This window comes from Danio aesculapii, chromosome 12 (genome assembly GCF_903798145.1).
Source record: "Danio aesculapii chromosome 12, fDanAes4.1, whole genome shotgun sequence".
NCBI classification, from domain to species: domain Eukaryota; kingdom Metazoa; phylum Chordata; class Actinopteri; order Cypriniformes; family Danionidae; genus Danio; species Danio aesculapii.
In genome coordinates, this window is record NC_079446.1 from 28,832,111 (window position 1) to 28,852,812 (window position 20,702).

General features: G+C 36.9%; 2 protein-coding genes across 6 annotated transcripts in view; both read left to right on the plus strand.

Moving 5' to 3' along the window:
* The first annotated feature begins 863 nt into the window (after positions 1 to 863).
* Positions 864 to 17,053, plus strand: nbr1a (NBR1 autophagy cargo receptor a). 4 transcript variants are annotated; one of them, XM_056469257.1, is made up of 21 exons: positions 864 to 1,081; positions 1,448 to 1,510; positions 1,652 to 1,670; positions 1,783 to 1,805; positions 1,957 to 2,139; positions 3,372 to 3,452; positions 3,589 to 3,803; positions 5,613 to 5,732; positions 5,861 to 6,112; positions 6,306 to 6,522; positions 6,606 to 6,854; positions 7,233 to 7,355; positions 7,435 to 7,510; positions 7,624 to 7,734; positions 8,171 to 8,347; positions 8,430 to 8,555; positions 10,101 to 10,566; positions 11,220 to 11,296; positions 12,075 to 12,141; positions 13,875 to 13,977; positions 15,877 to 17,053. In XM_056469257.1, exons 1-21 carry the CDS (start codon positions 980 to 982, stop codon positions 16,054 to 16,056), a joined length of 3,030 nt encoding a protein of 1,009 aa, XP_056325232.1. In that variant the 5' UTR covers positions 864 to 979; the 3' UTR covers positions 16,057 to 17,053. The 4 variants fall into 4 exon arrangements, with proteins under 4 accessions (XP_056325232.1, XP_056325234.1, XP_056325233.1 ...); XM_056469259.1 differs by having other exon boundaries at positions 6,363 to 6,522; XM_056469258.1 differs by having other exon boundaries at positions 3,375 to 3,452.
* Positions 17,054 to 18,641: 1,588 nt separating this feature from the next.
* tmem106a (transmembrane protein 106A) overlaps positions 18,642 to 20,702 on the plus strand; it is a 7,127-nt gene continuing 5,066 nt past the window's right edge. The window contains exons 1-5 of one of the 2 annotated variants that reach the window (XM_056469261.1): positions 18,642 to 18,795; positions 19,540 to 19,706; positions 19,810 to 19,873; positions 19,958 to 20,111; positions 20,214 to 20,354. In XM_056469261.1, the coding sequence (XP_056325236.1) occupies positions 19,583 to 19,706; positions 19,810 to 19,873; positions 19,958 to 20,111; positions 20,214 to 20,354 (483 nt within the window). In that variant the 5' untranslated portion in view covers positions 18,642 to 18,795; positions 19,540 to 19,582. The remainder of the gene's footprint in view (positions 18,796 to 19,539; positions 19,707 to 19,809; positions 19,874 to 19,957; positions 20,112 to 20,213; positions 20,355 to 20,702) is intronic. The other variant, XM_056469262.1, reaches the window with a different exon arrangement.

A 20,702-nucleotide genomic window follows, 5' to 3' on the forward strand; every position in this document is an offset into this window, starting at 1 on the left:
GAATCAATGCAACGAAAATATACGGCCAATGCCAATGGCTGTATTCTAAATGGACATTGAAAAAAAAGTACTGGGTTGTTTTTGTCAACACATTGTTGGGTGGATTGTGCTGGGTCAAAAGTATGGACTGTTTGATGTAGGCTACTATGAAACATAGCTGACCCAGTTTAAACTGTGCTCATTCGCCGATGAACAGGTTGGGTTATTTTGATTTAGCTGGTTTATTAATTGCAAATTAGACTAAAATTTGATGGTTAATAGAATACATCAGTGAAAAACATGGGGGAAAATAACAATAACTCAAAAAATACCAGAGAGACTGTAATTAAAGTAATAATTATTACAACAATTATAAAAATGAATGACAAGAACAACATCAACAATCATTTATTATTAATAATAAGAACAGAATAATAATTATTTATTTATTATTGCCACTGATGTTCTTGTAAGTATGATAAAATAATAAAGAAATAAATAAGAATATTAAGAATAATAGTAATAACACTAATAATAGAGTTTGACATTATGGGCTACACATTTTCTTTCTCCCTCTCTCTTTAAAAGGTAAATCTGATCCCTGACGTGAATATCGCTTTTAAAACGGTATCTATGTATTTTGATATATCTATGTTCTTGACGACTTGGAAAAGAGTGAAGCGCATGCCTGCGTCATATTTCTCTCTGTACATAAATTATTTGATGAAATCACAATATAATTACTTACAAATACAATTAAACGCTTTCGCTTGCCTTTGAACAATTTAATATTTTGATATTTGGTGAAAAATAATACAAATATTTTGTTCGAACGTAAGCAAATCTGAGACACTTCCTGTGACGTACATTGGGGGCGTGTCGGAATCTAGCGATGTAAACAAGAACGCAAAAGACAAGTCTCACAGTGTTGACAGCACCACGGGCATTTAGAGCATCATATCCCCGAATCAACCGCTTCCGTTGACTCTGGCTCACAGTCATGAACCTCCCCATCACTGTCAAAGTGAACTTTAGGGGCAACGTGAAGAAATTTCCAGTCTTGGACACGAACAAAGCACAGTGGGAGACTGTGGAGGCCTGGGTAAGGAGTCATTAAGCCTTGCTGGGTGGCGTTTATGTGGGGACGTTTACATTTCTTGGTCCTACAAGGCCGTAGCTGAGGCCTACATAAACAAACCTTTAACCGGGAGCTATTAAACGATTAACGTACAGGCAAATCTTTTAATCCTGTCATAGAAATTATATCTTAACATATATCTTAGCTGTGTCTTTTTAAAATAAAATCCTCAGTGATGTAAATAGCAGCAATATTTATCATTTGCTCTTGACCTTTCTGTTCGGCCATAAATCAGATGACAGCTTGTAAATAAACACTAACGATGCAGAATATCGTTCTCGTTGTAATCTTCCTGTGCCTTCTTTACATTTTCTTTTTCATAACTTATAGATTAAAACTACATTCGGCTTGAGCCATTTTCAAGTGAAATATTTTGACGAGGACAACGAGGAGGTAAATAATAACAGTTTAATGACGGATTTTTATCGTATTTGTATTATTATTTTTCAAATTACATTGATGTTTCATTCCTTAAGCATATGGATATGAGTTGGAAAAGTTGTTACAATTCTATTGTTTTATTTTTCTTTACAGGTGTGCATAAACAGTCAAGGTATGTAATATAATTTCAATTAGTGTTTTCACCAAATAACTGGAAATGTTGAAATATTATTGATATGAAAATTAATGTAAAATATATATTTTATTATTTGACAACATCACAGATGAATATACAGAAGCTCTAAAGGTAAGAACATCAAACAATTCAGTTTTGTGTATGTGTGTGTGATTTATGAGTCAAAGCTTAACAAGCCCCATTCTGTATTAAATTATCATTATAATGATCACAATTTAAAAAAATCTCAAGGCTTTAACCAATAAATGTATTTTTAATTTAGAGTGCGTTTAAGCAAGCCAATCAGCTCCACATGAATGTCTATAAGATGAAGGGTCAGGCAGAGGGTGGTGCAGTTAAGGCAGAGCTGAAGGAACTAAAGATAGACCCCAGACCAGCTCCGCCATATCGAGCTAGAGTCAAGATGGCAGACAAAGAGACCCAGGTGACCCCCGAGCGGGACTCGGTAAGCACTTTGCAATCTTTTATTTATACAGTTCTGTACAAAGTTTTACCAACCCTTTGCAAAATATCAAAATGTAATTTTAACAAAATAGGAAAACTTTATATTTTATATTACTATATAAATATATTGTTATTATATATATGAATTAGTGATTTTACATATTAAATGTTGACGCATTCTTTAAGACTAAATAATACATTCATCTAAAAAATGACACTGTTCAAACGTTTACATGCACTCAAATCTTAATATTATTTATCATTAAATGGATGATGTCCTTTTTTATTGATCTGATAGATGTTTATGAGTTGCTTGTTTGTCCTGAATAGTTAAACTGCAGAAAGCTTCTGAACATTATTTGTCTTCTTTCTTGCATCATGTGCAGTTTTTTCACATCAGGACAAATTTATATACAAATATTTCAAAATTTGAAAACAATTCAAAGGCAACACTATGCCTTCTTAGGGCTCTTTGAGCTTAAATTAGAAGGTCAGGCTCAATTAATTATTTTTCTGCTGGAAAATATTTTATGCAAGCAAATTATGTAGTTTTGAAGGGCAGATTTATATACAAATATGATGTTTAAACTAGACCAGCATTAAACTGTACACTCCCGTTTGCACTCGCGTCTAGATGAATACACAGTATGTCTCTCAGTTAATAAATTATAATTAGTGTGAAAATACTGAGCTCAAAATCAGTCACTGTTTGTAAAGTATTCATATATAGACAAGATGACAGAAAAGAAAAGAATGTGTTGGACCTTGAGGATCTTTCTGAAGAATTTAACTGCTCATGACAAACAAGGGATTCTTGAACAAGCTTCACAAACAAGTAATGAATCGTCCAGGTAGCAGCACACATTGCTAAGATTCTTCAGTATTTAAACTGTTCATAAATGCAATTATTATTATTTTTCCACTTTGAAAAAAGTACATGCTAATGACTAACAGCAAAAGGCAATTTACATCTGTGTGAAATGGCATATTTAGGACCATACTAAATAAATAGCATTCAATTTTAAAAATCCCTCTTCCTTTGCAAAAATGATTAATATTCTGCCTATTTTGCAAGGGGAGTGCACACTTATTATTAACTGTAGGTGTGAGTTGTTTATCAGTTCATGCAGATATTGTTAAAAAAATGTTGTAAAATATTAGTGGGCGGGGCTTATTGCAGAGCAAGATGTTTTCAGATTGAGAAAATGTGTTTCTCTTCCTGGTTTTCATAAGCAGGCTGTGCCCAAAGAAAACAAAGGGATGAAAACTGAAGAAGAAGCAGTCCCCACTTGGTTTAAATCCTACATGGACAGGGTACTGTGTCTTAAAAAATGATTTAATAGATCTTGCTTTGATAACCTTAGTTTTGCATATAATTAAAATGCACCAAATTACATTTCATATTAAACCCATTACTTGTTTAATCTGGTCCAAATTGTTCCCATTGTAGTTCAAAGATCAAGTGGTAAGGGAGGTGGTGGACAGGATGTGTAGTGAGTTTTCTGGCCAGTGTTGCACACACAGAGCCTCAGATCCTCCTGCAGAAGAACCAAGCACCTCTGGCACACAGAAACCAGTCAGCTCCACCACACTGAGGGCTTCTAGCTCAACTCCAAATTGCAGTAGTTGCAAAGGACCAGCCACTGGGGGAGGATATCAGTGCAGGTGAGAATGTCCTAAAGATTTGAGAATATTGACTAATAACCTGTGCTAGGTAGTACTCAGGAAAGCAAACTGAATTAAATAATCAGATTTAAATAAGTAAAAACTTAAGATTATTTTACATTTAAAATGGTCATAACTCTTGAGTTATATATTTATTGATTACATGGAATTAACACAGTGGCAGATAAGTCTTCATAATTTATAAATTTTTCCTTATTTTTTTATATTTGTAATCTAAGCCAACTAAATGGAAATTTATGTACATTCATTTTTTGGGGAAAAGGGTGGAATCTACATCAATTGCCTATAATCAGTTAATGGTAACATAATTTGTTTGCTTTTTGTTTGGCTTTATAGTATTTCCAGTTTCTTGATTTGAACTGCCCCATCCAATGAAGTTAGAAAATGGCCAAAAATAGAGCTTATAATATAAAAAAGTAATCTAAAACGAATCAGACAGATTACATTACCTAAAATGTGTAATGTTTTAGTAATCTTTTTTGAGTATTATATTTTTATTTTGACCTTAAAGCAACACAGAGCAATATAAAAAGCAACAACAATTATAAAGACAGAAAAGAAATGCCAAAAAAGAAAAACAGGGAAAATAGCTTTTAAAACCATTATTACATCAGTTCCTCCAGTATTGCACATGGGTCAACAATGTTACACATATACAGTTGAAGTCAGAATTATTAGCACCCTGAATTATTAGCACCCCTGTTTATTTCTTCCCCAATTTCTGTTTAACCGAGAGAAGATTTTTTTCAACACATTTCTAAACATAATAGTTTATATAACTCATCTCTAATAACTGATTTATTTGATCTTTTCCAGGATGACTGTAAATAATATTTTACTAGATCGTTTTCAAGACATTTCTATACAGCTTAAAATGACATTTAAAGTCTTAACTAGGTTAACTAGGCAGGTTAGGGTAATTAGGCAATTCATTGTATAACCATGGTTTGTTCTGTAGACTATTGAAAAAAATATATAGCTTAAGGGGGCTAATAATTTTGTCCTTAAAATGGCTTTTAAAAAAAATTCTTTCTCCAGAAGAAAAAATATTATCAGACAGTGTGAAAATTTCCTTACTCTGTAAAACATCATTTGGGAAATATTTAAAAAAGAAAAAAATTTAAAGGGGGCTAATAATTCTGACTTCAACTGTATATCTAGGCCAGTGGGCACAGGCAATATGGTGATCCTGCAGACGATGACAGGGTTATACCTTTAAACTATCATTCTTGTCATTTGACAGATAATTAAAAAAGGGTTTCCAGGTGGCTTCGAAGCCAGCAATGTTATCAGATAGATTGAGTCTAAGTCTCTCTAAATGTAAAGTGCTAGAAGATTCTGAAAGCCAGGATTTAAAAAGTGGTTTTGATGCCTTTTTCCATAGACAAGGCATAATTTTTATAGCTATCACCATTCCATATTGGACAGCTTTTTTAATTTGATGACTGCAACCAAAAACTGGATCAGGGGCGAGGTCACAAGAATAAGGCTTGGAGTAGAGCTGAAAATTTTGCTCCAAAACTCAAAACGTTTTGGGCATGACCAAAAAAGATGTCCTAAGGAGCCTTCCGCAGATTCACATTTGTTACATTTAGAAGAGATAGAGGGGTAGAATTTATTAAGCTTAACCCTAGAATAATGAAGCCGATGTACTACTTTATATTGAATTAGTTGGAGTCTTGAGTTAATAGAGCATGTATTTATGATATTATGATATATTCTAATCACACACTATTTGAGAAAATGAATGGCTGTTCAATATAAACACTTCCCTTCTCCTATGTGCAGTGTTTGTCCATCTTGCATCTTATGCGAGCCATGCAGTCATAAACACGATCCCAGCCACAACCTAAAGAGAACAAGGACTCCTCTGTCTGTCCCTGAACGTGGAGTTACCCCAGAACCCAGGCAAGCCAAAATAAACACTCTGTGCTCAAGATGTTGTGAATTTTCTGCTTAACCTTACGTGTTGTTTAGAGCGATCATTGATTATATTTGTTAACGGAATTGAATTCATTTTTCGGTGTTGTATTCAGGTTTCTGAGGCGGGGTGACAGGACGGTGAGAAAGGCGGAGAGGCAGCGTCTGAAAGCAGAGCGGAGGCAGCTGAAGGCTGAGGTGAAGGAGATCAAGAAGAAGCTGAGGCTGGAGAAGAGAGGTCTGCTGTGGAGTGGAGCCTCCAATGGGACCAGCACCTCAGGCCTTGCCCCCGCTCCCGCTCCATCTCTCGGTGCAGGACCAGCCCCAGCTCCGGCCCTGTGCCCAGACCCTCAAACTTCCAGTCCAGAGTAAGGGCCACACTGAGAGGGGTCAGGGCTGGGTGACCTCCCTACCCAGCCCAGAACAAACATTATCAAGATTTATCACATTGTCTGTTATAGTTGAGTTATCGCTGGCAAATGGATGGAACTACCTCAAAATAGCACCCGCTGCCTTTATGTATTACGTCCTTTTTTGTACTTTTTTGATATGAACTTCAAGGAAAAGACAGACGCTGAAACAAAGCTGTTCTGACGATCCTCTGTGCACTCAAACCAGGGGTCCCAAGGTCTCCGGCTCCACCTTGGTGCCCACAATGACTGCCTTGTTTCTGGATGAGAATCTACCAGATGGCACTTGTCTGGAGCCAGGCACCAAGTTCATCAAGTACTGGAAGATGAGGAACACTGGCAACATCAGCTGGACCTCCGACACCAAGGTACTTTCTAAGACCCTCACTGTGATGTTTTGATGCATCTTTGTGGCCTCCGTTTGCAAGTGTGCTCGTGTCTGTCTTTTTAGTTGAAATTCATGTGGGGCAACCTGACCCTGGGATCACGAGAGCAAAAAGAGGTCGCAGTGCCCTTTCTGCAGCCGGGGCAGGTTGGCGTGGTGAGTGTGGCGTTTGTGGCACCACTGCTGGAGGGCACCTACACGTCTCACTGGCGCCTGGCACATTGTGGTGTGCAGTTTGGGCCCAGAGTGTGGTGTAGCATTGTGGTGGTGCCAAGCACAGGGCAGAAACCCAGCATCCACTGCAGCAAATCACTGGTGAGTCAACTTTAACCCAATGCACTAGGGTTAGGACAATAAACTGATGTATTCATGAATAGATTCTTAGATTTTCCGAATGTATCGTGGTTCTCTTTGGAACTTGGAGATGAATCTCTAGGCGAGTTTGTCAGCGCATGCTCAGGTGCTCACGAAAAAGAGAGCTCGAGTTAAACGTACTTGCACAATGCCACAAGATTAATGTAAACATGGCTCACTATGAACACTCTTAAAATTTGGTTCAAGTTGAATGTGTAAGGAATATCTCAATTCACAATGCATTGGTTTATTGTCTCAGCTCAGCAATGCACCATCACACCTACGGTTGTTTCAGTAGTGTAAATATAGTAATCAAATATTTTGTCTACCACTATACAGCGGACTGATCTGTGTCTAATGGGGAAAGACGGCATGTTCTGGTCAGGCACCAGAGACTGTGAAGTGTCTGCCAGCTCTAGGAGAGAATTCTGCATCCCCTCTGTGGACTTGCTGACAGCACAGGTATGCGTTATCAGATGCGAAGGCACAACATTTATTTATTCTATGACTGACTAATGTCCAAAGTCTTGTTGTTGTCCAGGATCTGCTGTCCTTTGAGTTACTGGATATAAACATTGTGCAAGAATTGGAGAAAGTCCCAGCCAATGCTCCATCTGGTAAGGCTTCATTCTGGTCATGATTATGTAATTAATCCTCAGGGTCTGTTCCTCAGTGTCATGTGTGTAATTAGTCTGGCCTCATTTTTAGAGTAATTGTGTAATCTTCTCAGATATCACCTCCTGCGTATCTCCAACTCTTCACCATGGAGCTTTGTTTGGGAAGCACGGAACAGGACAAAGCAAAGTTGAAGTTGGACGTTCATGCAGGAAGAAAATTCAAGGTTAGAACATGTTCATGTGAATTTTGAATTACTGTATTGTACGGATGTCTAACACAAACTACAGATATCTGCTGTCTAAACAGCCAATATAGTTGCAGGATCATTTAGTTCCTATGTAGTTCCCATTATCAAGTACTTAAAAAGCATGATTATTTGAAATACAAGCTTGTTTTAAATTATAATACAGATGAAATGATCAGAATAACTATAGTTAAATGTTTTCCCCTAATAAATTCTGTCTGTATTCTTATCAAATAAATGCTCAGGACCAGTACAAATAATTCAAGGCAGATTAAGTTTTATCCCTTGCAATTTTAGTTTTATCCCATGCAGATTTTTAGATCTGTTAACGGCTTTTGTGGATGAATGCCTTCCTGAACTGATTATGAACATGTTACTAGTGAACTACGTACTGACACGACTTATTCTCTGTTAGTTCTGCAGCCTCAGAGACAAAATGAGCTTCTGGATGTTCCAGGCAATGAGGAAGGAGACGAAGACATCAGTGGCACTCAGTTTGTGTGTGAGACTGTGATTCGCTCTCTGACTCTCGAGGAGGAACCAGAACGCAAACCTCAACGCAGAGCTCGGCCCAGTCTGAGGAGGCACGAGGGTGAGCTTCTGCTGGAATTCTGCTTACAAAAACACATATTTGGCAGGCCTTTTTTTCTTAATTTTGCCTTCCTATTTTGCAGTTCCAGATCCTGTTCGCTTTAAGGAGAGATCATTACTGGTGAAGAATGACAGACCAGTCATAAACAGGCCTGAGGCTCCAGTTCCTGTGTCAAAACCAATCATAACAGAGGAACCTGTCTTTCCAGGTCTGCATGCCTTTTTTTCTTGTCACTGTTACTTAAAGTACCCCATTATAGCTTTTCAAATATGTAGTGTATATTGTATATGTTTGTAAATGTTAACAGGTGAAACTAAATTAATACTTGTAGCTTTTAACGATACGTTAAGGTCTTTTGAAGCAAACTGAATATAATTTACACTCCTATTACATTCAATGCACAGCCTCACCACAAGTTCCTGAGCACATTTACAGTTCTCTAACACTTGTACATCAATTTCAAAAAGTTACACCTGAGTCAAAAGAGGACAACATAAAGCATCATAAATGGGATCATATTCTAATATTTATTACAAAATCGTGGCATTTAACAAAGAATGTACAAATTTTTTGCGCTATTGGTGCTGGGATGAAAATGAGCCTTTTTGTGTTTCAGCGGGGACATTTTTGTCTGTTAGTGTTTTGTCTTAAACTATTGTTTGTACTTAATGTAAAACACATTTCTGAAAGAAAATAAGGGTTTAAATTAAGGATGTCCCAATCAGGTTTTTTTGCTCTCAAGTCCCGAGTCATTTGATTTTGAGTATCTACCGATACCGAGACCTGATCTGATACTTCTATAATACATAAAAAAAGAATAAACAAGAGCAAAGAAACAGATCCAGGATGCTCCTTATGTTTTCTTTAATTCACCTTAGTTTAACATTCAACAACTCTGTGAGCAAACAGAACACTTCTGTGAGGTAGCTTGAACAATCAAGTAATAAATAACATCAATTCTTCACTTTTGGTCTTAAGTGCAACAGTAAATCTAATATAAAAACAAATAGCACTTCAACTTAAAGTACCCGGCAGGCAAGTAAACAACAAATAATAAAATAAAAGTGCCACAGTGTTTGCACAGCCAGTATTGTTCTTTTAGGAACTGCACTCCTAACTCTTACTGTCATCACAGTAGTAAGTTTCACAAAAGGAAATGTATGTTTATCTTAATGAAAACTCTACCTCTCTACCTTGTCAGGTTTGAGCCTGTTTTTGTTCTCATCAAGAATGTTTGCAACGGCACTAAAAAGTCTCATCAACTTTATAATACCTCCAGACTGCAGACATACAAGCTGCTTCCGTGTTCTACTACGGCATTTAACTAATAGTTGCAACAAAGTGGTGTCATAGCGCACGCGTTGCTGTTTCTGTGTGAAGTCAAGAAAGAGGTCTAACTCTGTGCCACCGCATAACTATTGATGTGGTAAAACATAATGAGTATATATATATATTCTCGAGTTCTGATCGTGAGGTAACGTCTGGTTCTGATCGAGTCCCGATTTCCGATCACATGTTGGATCTGGACATCCTTAGTTTAAATTTCAAATACACCCATAAAACTATATCTTTTAGTATTAATACTGCCAAAATAGTCAGAAAAATGAAATGAAAAAGACAAAAATGTCAATAAGGATGCACGAGGGTTAAGCTGGCATACTGAAAGAGCTTGCACTTGGGCTTGCTAAAAATAAACCGTTTTTTTGCTCAAGCAGCACCTTCTTTCAGTTCACATTTTGTGCTATTTGTGCAGTCTTTACAGAGGCATTGATTGGCTCAAATGAAAACCTCTACACCGACCCAGCTGCACAGGACGAGAACGAAGAGGAAGCGGAACAAAAGGGACGTGAAAATGAGCAGGAAAAAGAGGAAGAAGCAGGAGAGTGGGATGAGGTGAGCAGCCAGGTGTCCTCTGCCTCATCTGAGGACTACATTGTCATCCTGCCTGACTGCTTCGATACTTCCAGGCCCCTGGGAGAATCGATGTATAGCTCAGCAATGTCCCAGGCTGCAGTGCCTCTTGCCAACGGGCCAGAGGCACCGCAAAACCCAAGCACGGCTGAAGGAGAGAATGAAGAGCCAAGCCCTGTCGCAGTTCTTCACAACAGCCTGAACCGGATGCTGTCCACCTCTCAGATACTGGACACTCCTCCTCTGATTCCAGAGATGGTTCCTGTGCCCGTCGCTCTGTCACCACCCCCGTCTCTCCGAACACACAGGTTAAAAACATTCTGAGAAACTGCAGGGTAAAGGGTTAGTTCACTTCCAGAATGAAAATTTCCTGATAATTCAGATATGAGTAAATGTCATTGTCAACCCTTGTTTTTGTTTTGTTTTTTGAGAAAACCATTCAAGAATGTTCATCTCCATATAGCTGGACTTATAGTGTAACTTCAAAGGACTCCCAGCTGTGGAACATGTCTCTTGCCTAGCAAAATGTTTGGTTCATTTACTTAAAAAAAGAAATTGTTTATACTTTTTAAACCACAAAACCTTACATTCTTACAAAGTAGTAAGTGCAAGACGAGCTTAAACAGTATGCAAATTAACTCTTTTATTAAATAAGACATCAGATTGTTTAAGCAAAGCCCTTATTTTTTTTGCTGGGATAGTTTGACCCTTTCAAACTGCACTGAGCACCATAGATATCTGCTGTATGGAGAAAAATCATGGAATGATTTCCTCAAAATCCTTAATTCCTTTATGAATGAATAAACAAAGGCATGAACATTATAGATGACAAGGGATGATGAAATGATCAAGAAATTTAAATTCTGGATGTGAATGAATCAGTTAATAATGCAGAGGGAGTGTACTGTCACGCTAGATGGACCATTCCATTCGTTTTCAAGGCTTCATGCTTGTTTTGCAGATCAGTGAGATCTCATGATGTTGAGTCAGGACCAGTGGATGAGAACACCTCATGCCAACACGAGGATGACTCAAGCGGTGAGATTTCTTGTCTGCTAGACTCAGTCCTGGAAATTTTTTTATATAGAATAAATGAAAACATGATGTATTATTGTTGTTGTTGTAGTGCTATCCTGAAATTAAGTAATTTAAGTTTATATATATATATATATATATATATATATATATATATATATATATATATATATATATATATATATATATATACAGTTGAAGTCAGAATTATTAGCCCCCCTATTTATTTTTTCCCCAATTTCTGTTTAACAGAGAGAATTTTTTTAACACATTTCTAAACATAATAGTTTTAATAATTCATTTCTAATAACAGATTTATTTTATCTTTGCCATGATTACAGTAAATAATATTTTACTAGATATTTTTCTAGACTTCTATACAGCTTAAAGTGACATTTAAAGGCTTAACTAGGTTAATTAGGTTCACTAGGCAGGTTAGGGTAATTAGGCAAGTTATTGTATAACGATGGTTTGTTCTGTAGACTATTGAAAAATATATAGCTTAAAGGGGCTAATAATTTTGACCTTAAAATGGTTTTAAAAAAATTAAAAACTGCTTTTATTCTAGCTGAAATAAAACAAATAAGACTTTCTCCAAAAGAAAAAATATTATCAGACATACTGTGAAAATGTCCTTGCTCTGATAAACATTATTTGGAAAATATTTAAAAAAAAGAAAAAAAAGTCAAAGGGGGGCTGATAATTCTGATAAATTCTTGATAAACAGGTTGTTCAGCTTTGAGCCATCTTAAAGTATGTGTATGTCTCTTCTTTGTCCTAGGTTGCAGATCAGCTCATTTAGAGGCCCCTGTCAGTGCCTTTGAGACCTGTGGCCCCCAGGATCCCCGGTATAACAACATAGCCACTTCATTTGCTTTTCGTTGTGCTTGCATGCATTACATTCCATTACTTTCACAGCAGTGGCCAAAATGATTAGAATACTTGGCGTATTTCAGAGCTTTGGATTGTTTTTGTTGAACTGGGTTCAGTTGCAGAGGGAATGGCAGAACATGTGTTGACGTCCTCAGGATAAATATATTGACACTGTGCCAGTGTGTTTGTGTAGTACAGTGTATTTGGTGCAAAAGGTGAACAGCAAATGTTAAAGTTCAAAATGGATTAAAACAGTACGACTCAGTTAATCTGATATTTGTTGTGCTCAGATGTTTCATAAACATTTTGAAATGAAATCAGGTTTTGAAGTCAAAAAGGTGTACACTACCTGCCAAAAGTCTTGTCATCGAACCCAGTTGTAAGTGCAACAAAAAATAACTTGACAGCTTGTTGATCATTTGGAAAAGTGGCAGAGGGTAGATTTCTCCGATTAATCCTCTGTTGAGATGCATCTAAATCATCACAAATACTGCAGAAGACCAATTTGAACCCGCATGGACCCAAGATTCTAAGAGAAATCAGTCAAGTTTGGTGAAGAAAAAATCATGGGGTTGGGGTTACATTCAACATCAAAAGTCTGGGGTATCAAGACATTTGTGCTGCCCATTACATTACAAACCACAGGAGAGGGCAAATTCTTCAGCAGGATAGCGCTCCTTCACATACCTCAGCCTCCACATCAAAGTTCCTGAAAGCAAAGAAGGTCAAGGTGCTCCAGGATTGGCCAGCCCAATCACCAGATATGAACATTATTGAGCATATCTGGTTTAGATGAAGGAGGAGGCATTGAAGATGAATCCAAAGAATCTTGATGAACTCTGGGAGTCCTGCAAGAACGCTTTCTTTACCATTCCAGATGACTTTATTAATAAGTTATTTAAGTCATTGCAGAGATGTATGGATGCAGTCGTCCAAGCTCATGGGAGTCATACACAATATTAATTCTTTTTCCACTGCACCATGACTTTATATTCTATACTGTACATTATTTCTGTTAAATGACATGAGTTTTGTCTAAGCAAAGTCTGGCCTTACTATCCTACTTAAATAATTAAAAATCAAGGCATGATCATATTTTATTTTGGTAAAATAAGCGTAATCTAGAGGCCTTTGCCTTTCATATAAGCCACTTCTGATTCCAATTGATCAACTAGAAGAAAAGTTCATATTTGTTGTTCCTAAAAACTTGAATAGGCGACAAGACTTTCGTCAGGTAGTGTATATATATATATATATATATATATATATATATACATCTATTTATAGGACAAGTTTAATAAAAGGCTTTTATCCACTTTAAATGTTGACTGCTGTATAAACTTATAATACAAACAGGATAGGAAAGTGAGATGGTTCTGGTTTTAAGTAGTTTTCAAATCCACCCATTGCTAAAACTGAAACTTAAATGCAGCAGAAGAGGAAGTAGCTCCGCAAAAAATGCTATCCTGTGGCCTACCACATTTTGTTCTTTTTTTCATAATATGGTTAACATAACATGTTTTAAATCCCTTTAAATAAGCACATGAAATGTCTAGGCATATTGAGTCATGCATGTTCACTTACAGCTGTTCTTCCTCATAGCTTTGCTGCATGACTGATTCTTAACAGTAATTCTCATGTCCTCTTGTTTTGTTGGCACGAGACTGTTGGGGCATGACCTTGTGTTCCTGTTTTTGATGTTCTGCAGGGCACGTAATGGTGGTCTGACGGAGGGACTGGTGAAGGGAGCTCTGTCTGTAGCTGCTTCTGCTTATAAAGCACTGTTCACAGGCCAGAGCACACCTGCACAGGTCTGACACCACGCACACGTACACACACACACACACACACACACACACACACACACGCACACACACACACCAGATCACATTTCTTTTTGGGTACTATATTGCTGATCAGTGCTCTTTTAGTATTTTATAGAATTATTGTCTGTTTTCATTTATAATTATTAAGTTTTTTAATGTTTTCATATTTTGTGGTATTAGATTTTAATAATCTAATCATTTTATTATTTCTGTTCAAATATTTATTTATTTTTATTTTAGTTTTTGTTTTAATTTAGCTTTGTGTTCATTTTAGTAATCTTAATCTTTAGTAAAAATACATTTTTTTTATATTTAATTTTCCACTTAACATTTATTTCACTTCTGGTTTTGGTTTTTTAGTTGTAGTCGCATTTACATTTATCTAGGAGACACTTTAATTGGGGACACAGCACCGGTGTTGCGTAGGCCCTATTGGAATCGCTCTGTTTTTTATTAGTATTCATTCATTTTCATTTCGGCTTAGTCCCTATATTAATCAGGGGTCACCACAGCGGAACGAACCGCCAACACTGGGAAACACCCATACACTCCCATTCACACACATACATTACGGCCAATTTAGCTTATTCATTTCACCTATACCACGTCTTTGGACTGTGGGGGAAACCACAGCACCCAGAGGAAACCCACATGAACACCGGGAGAACATGCAAACTCCATACAAAAATGCCAACTGACCCAGCCGGTGCTCGAACCAGCAACCTTCTGGCTATGAGGCGATTGTGCTACCCACTGCGCCACCGTGACACCCTATTATTATTATCATTATTATTCTGCCCCTAATTGCGGGAATTTTGAGGGTCTAAATGCACTCGAAAACTCATGAAACTCTGAACACACACCAGAAGTGGTGAAAATTATTGTTTGATATGAGCTTCAGAATTCGGTGTGGCAAATTGGCTCGACAGCGCCACCTATAAACATTCGATGAAGTGGCCACCGAGCTACGTTTCACGCACACATACAAAAATTTGTGCGAAATCGGAAACCTGACCGGAAGTCACATAATTTATAAATTACTCTGCCGACAAAGTGTGGATTTTGCTATTTCCAAGCGTTGTGTCTTAACGAACTCCTCCTAGGGATTTAATCAGATCAACACCAAAAATGGGTATTGTCATCTAAAGGCCTTGGCGATATACGTGGTAAATTTCAGTGTATCGCCATGGGGAAGGAAGTACTTATAATTCAGCCACACAATGTCTGATCTGCCAGATTCAATATTCCAAGACAATATTCAGTAACAGTCATAGCGCCACCTGCTGACAGAATAAAAAATGGCATAAATCTGTGATTTTTCTCAAGGTTTTTATATATATATATATATATATATATATATATATATATATATATATATATATATATATATATATATATATATATATATATATATATATATATCAGCTTAAATTATTATTGTCCGCTATTCTCTGTCAACCTAAGGCCACTAGGCACCGGTGAGCCCGGGTGCGAGGTCCTTTCATTGCTGCTTGTAGCTTTAATTCAAAGTGACTTTCAAATATGAGGAACAACAAAAGAAGAAAAATGTGTTTTCTCATCAGTCATATGTTTTTTAATACATTTTTATATATATTTTGTTCCTTTTATGGGATGGCAATACAATGCACTGTCTACTTCTGCAATGCAAGCTTATAAAAGGCATATTATAACTCTGAAGTATTTAGTTTAGGTGACTGAGTGCACAGCCGCTGGTTAATCTGAATGGAAACACCAGCGCCTATAATTTGACTGTATTTAAATATTTAAGATAATGCAAGCCTTGAGAACTTTTGGTTATCTGTGACTCCTGGACTTAGCCTTTGTGACCTTCATAACACTAACATCAGAATGCTTGTCTTTCAGCGGCCTGAAGTGGACCCAGCCTGTGAAGACGCCTCATTAATGGCTGTATTACAGGAGATGGGCTTCAGCAACCAGCCGCTCAACCAGAGGCTGCTGAGAAAGCATCACTACAACTTACTTGATGTGGTCAACGAGCTGGTGCAGTTGACCGACAGCGAATGGCACATCTCAAGACATTAAGAAGCACCGCCGCGACCTCAACGACGTGTAAGAATTGTAAATGATTTCATTGTGTTGCAGCTTTCTGTCAGAATAAGAGAAACGCCGCTGAGAGAGTCTGGAGAAGAAAAAGAGAGAACTATATCACTATAACTGACAGTAGCTGCAATGATGCAATTACTTGATTGTAAACTTTTAGTTTCATGTTTGTAGGACATTATGAATGGGGGAAATACGCAAGGTTTATCAAAGGGAAATTTCATTATTAAAAAATGGACAATTTCATCATTTACTCAGCTTGTTTCAGACCCTTTTCAGATTCTTATTTTTGTTAGGACACAAAAGAAGATATTTTGAAGAATGTTGAAATCCAGTAGTCATTTGCTCCCATAGTATATATATTTTTTTTCAATGGCCAACATTCTTCAAAATATCTTCTTTTGTGTTCAACAAAAGAAAGAAACTCGTAAAGGTTTGGAACTACTTGAGGGTGAGTAAATGGTGAGTAAATTTTCATTGTTTGGTGAACTGTCCCTCTTTAAGCAGTCTTAACGCTACTTTTATTCAGTGCGCGTGCCCTACTAACCTGTTAGGTAGGCTTCAGGTAAATTTTGTACTGCTTGATTAGATATGAGGACTAATTTGAAACAATACCAGAGGGTTTCGGTTTGTTTGAGCACTTTTGCCTCTTAGAGGAAAGCTACAGTATATTAAGAACAGCCTGTGTTGATTTTGTTATATGTCACGGTGACCTTTATATTTGTATATCTTATTTTAAATCACACTACTTCATGTGTCACACTAAGGTGTTGGGCTACCAAACTTATAGGAATGTGCAATGAGTTTTTCAGTCATGCTTAACACAACCAGTGATTGATTGATTGGTCAAAGTTTTTGCTATAGGCACCGATTTTTGGTCATCTTTGTCATTCTCATGTGCAATGTATTACTATGAACTGAAGGCTTATCAACATGGCTTTTGTGTCCAACACAGTGAATAAAAAACATTCCATGATCATTTCTGGTGTGTTTTGAGTTATTTTCTTCGCATAATCACAGATCTTCTTGCTATTGTCTAAATCTGCCCAGTCTGCAGAACAGCGTTTGGTTAATGTACACACATCTGAACTGCTGAAACAATGGAATGTTCTAAAGGTTAAAATAGTTATTCTCCTAGTCAGCTTCCTCTTTTGAGGCACGAACGAGCACAGATTCACTAAACACAGATTTGTGTTTTGTTTTGTTCTTTGATATGTGTTATTGGATTAATAAACCACAATAAATAGAAATATATATTTGTATAACCAATTACTTAAGCACCGTTAATCATATCAATACTTGCGCATCTTTAACTGGTACAATGGCATTTTCACAACCTTTTAGAAACATTAAAGTTAATGTTTCTAAAAGCTTGTGAAAATTTGATTATATGAGAAAAAAAAAACAAGATTAAAATACATAAAAGAATGTGAACATACTATGTCTTATCATACCTTAAATTACTAAAAACAAAAGTAATCAAGTACAAAGATTTATAATTACAATTAATTAATATTCTGGGGCTGCACTGTTACTTTTTAATGGGTGTATTCTGTAAATCATGCCAAAAATGATCATTACATTTCATTAGACATTATTTTTTGTTCAAAAATACGTAGGCTATGTAGTCAATATTATGTCAATATTGTAGCTCCTTTTGAAAACCCGTATGGATATAGGTGCAGTATGGCAATTGACGATCAAGGGGGAGTCAACTGTTTCGGTTAGTTTGTGTAATACATGCTTCAGTCATTTATGTATTTATTTTTAGTTACGTCTAGTTTATTAACTAAGCTTATTTAAGTTTTTAGCCTTTTGAGAGATATTTGACCTACGGTATTCTCTGATTAGCTATTTCAGATGTTACAGTAAGTTAAACTACAAACTATGTGTCTAATCTGACTTTATTTCATTCTAAATCTAGACACAAACACCCATTTTACAAGAAAACAAGGTCTTGTGAACACGATGTCTGCCAATTTCAGACTTGTTTCTCGAATAGACTGATTGACGCCATTATACAATCAGCAAAGAATTTAATTGATTTGAAAATGAATGTCTAATGAATGTCAAACTAACTTTACCGCGGTGTTATACCGGTGGTCAATTGTATATATATGTTATCTATTATTTTAATTATACAGATCAGAGTGAAATATTTTTCAGTATTAAAGGACTGCCCCCCCCCCCCCCCCCCCCCCCCCATCTAGTTTTGACGTCCTTAAGGGGGTCAATCCCCCAACACCCCTGTAATTCGCACCCTGCATAGGTTGTGTATATGTATAATGCACTCATGTTTAACCTATCATTTTTTATAGTAAGGAAACCTTATACAGCATGTTTTGCGTTCCCATATTCTCCAAAAGAAAGTGATGGTGTGTCTGCAACTACAAAAGAGAGAAACGTGTTAAAACGGAGGTGTTAAAATTGCAGTGACACCCTTGAATGCCACAGCAAGGCTGCTACAGCTAGGTATATTTTTGGTTTTGGTTTTTGAATGAAAAGGGCGCACCAAACCGCAAGCAATAACTGGCCAGCGGAGGGCGACACCAAACAGCTGAGGTGAATCAAAGAGGGAAGTAAGTGACTGCGCAGTGCGCACTCTAAAGTTCATTCGCGAGTAGCATGTGCTGTCTTACAAAACAACCTAAATACGAATTACCCTAACCAGCGAAAAGGAGTGAATCGAGATAGCAGCCACAATGTTTCAATGAATTGACGGTAGGTGAAATAATGTGCGGAGATTTGACGTAAACATATTAAGTACGTTATAATGACACGAGATGTGTCATTATGTTGATTAAAGGAACAGAACTATATTTTCATTAAGTATTTTCAGTTTTAGTGGCTCTATTTGTGTGTGACGTTGTGTGTGTATTTGTTTCGGTTTGTTGCTTACCTAGACGCGTTTAGAGTCAGAGTTGTTAGATGTCTTCTAGTTAGGGAGCTCACTGTTTTGACAGTCATCAACTGCTTTGCTATTTTGATATAGAGGAAATATCATGGCCAACTCTAAACTGACGGTTCTTTGCGTCACAGTTTGTAAGCAGTGTAATGTGTAGATATGAACTCTTCCAAGACACTTTAATTTAAAATGATGTGTATATAAAACCGAGAGTATGCTGACCTGCATAAATATGACAGTAAAGTGAAATGTATCTAAAAAACATAACAGGATGTTTAAACAGGAGGTCATAGAAAGTGTGTCATTTAAGATTTTTGATCAAATTATGTCATTTGTTTTATAATGATCTTTGGAGTTTTATTGTTCGTGTTTTATTGTTAGGTAGCTTTATTGTCCACTTGAGGGCATTTACTGTTTTACAGTGAGAGCTCCACCAGTGTTTTTATTAAGTCAGTTTGGGTCATATTGTAATATATAACTAGAGTAATACTGTCACACACACAAACAAACATCTTTTTGTCAGACATACAACAGATAAGCTTCATGAAACTCTCTTATAGTTCAAGGTGGAGGTCTTTAGTTTCGCCTCTCCAGAAATACATTATGTCCCAAAATAAAAATGGAGAGAAACGGAGGCTTTCCAAATGGTTGGACTATGGCAGTATCAATGGGGAAGGACAGTCGGATCCGTGTCCTACCTGCCAGGGCACAGGACGCATCCCGAGAGGCAAGTTTCAGTGACGTTAAATATTTCCTTCTATTTGGTTACAAACAGTTCTGGCTCTTAAAAACAGACTTTTATTCTGTCTGTCTTATCTTGACATCTCTAGGTCAGGAGAATCAACTTGTGGCCGTCATTCCTTGCAGTGACCAAAGGCTGAAGCCTCATCACACGTCAGTATCATGATGACATGCAGCTTAGACTTCTGCAATATCAGTTCCAGGATTAATGTTCTTCGTGTTGACATTCTCCCACAGGAAGCTGTATGTGTGTATATCAGTGGGGCTTTGCCTCCTGATCTGCTCACTGATCCTGTTTTTCCTCTTTCCCCGGAGCATGGATATGTCAGCTGTGGAACTACAGTCATCCATGGTCTATTTCACTCCAGATTCCGTTAAAATTGTGGTCACGGTAGGTGATCCGATGTATAAATGACACAAAGGTTTGTCTGTTGTATTGCACCTTTTTTTCCACATACAAGGCTTGTAATGCTATTTATTATCTATTCTCTAGCACCAAATGAACCTGACCAACCAAAACTTTGTCAGTATCACAGCTAATAATCTTAGCGTGCAAGCGCTGATTTTTGAGACTGTGGTAGGAAAGACCAAGTTCCCCAATGTCACCATACTGCCTCCTCGATCACAGAAGACGGTAATGCTTTATTATTCAAGTAAACTGTAAAGCATTGTTTAAATTGAAAATGTTTTCAAATGTTTTATACTGAGCATTTCTCATGGCTCTGCAATATTATCACATTTTAAAAGGTCAGTTCCAGACATTGAAAGTCAGTAAATATTTAGAGTATCTGTGGGGTCTAAAAAGTTTTAAAATGTCTTCAATCTTAAAAGCAAAATTTTAGGCCTTAAAAATTCTTAAATCTACTGAATTATTGTGTTGTAGGTCTTAAATCTTTTTTTATAGGGTTTAATTTTCCTTTGTTCATGCATAGCTACGCAATCTGGCCATCAACACCCATACAGTACAGTCGCCAACAATCCT

What these genes read in the sequence shown, in the direction of transcription:
- nbr1a (XM_056469257.1), top strand. Translation starts at nt 980, where the DNA reads ATGAACCTCCCCATCACTGTCAAAGTGAACTTTAGGGGCAACGTGAAG. An exon ending in TTAAATCCTACATGGACAGG is followed by an intron (nt 3,453 to 3,588) that starts GTACTGTGTCTT and finishes TTCCCATTGTAG; the next exon opens with TTCAAAGATCAAGTGGTAAG. An exon ending in TCCACTGCAGCAAATCACTG is followed by an intron (nt 6,855 to 7,232) that starts GTGAGTCAACTT and finishes ACCACTATACAG; the next exon opens with CGGACTGATCTGTGTCTAAT.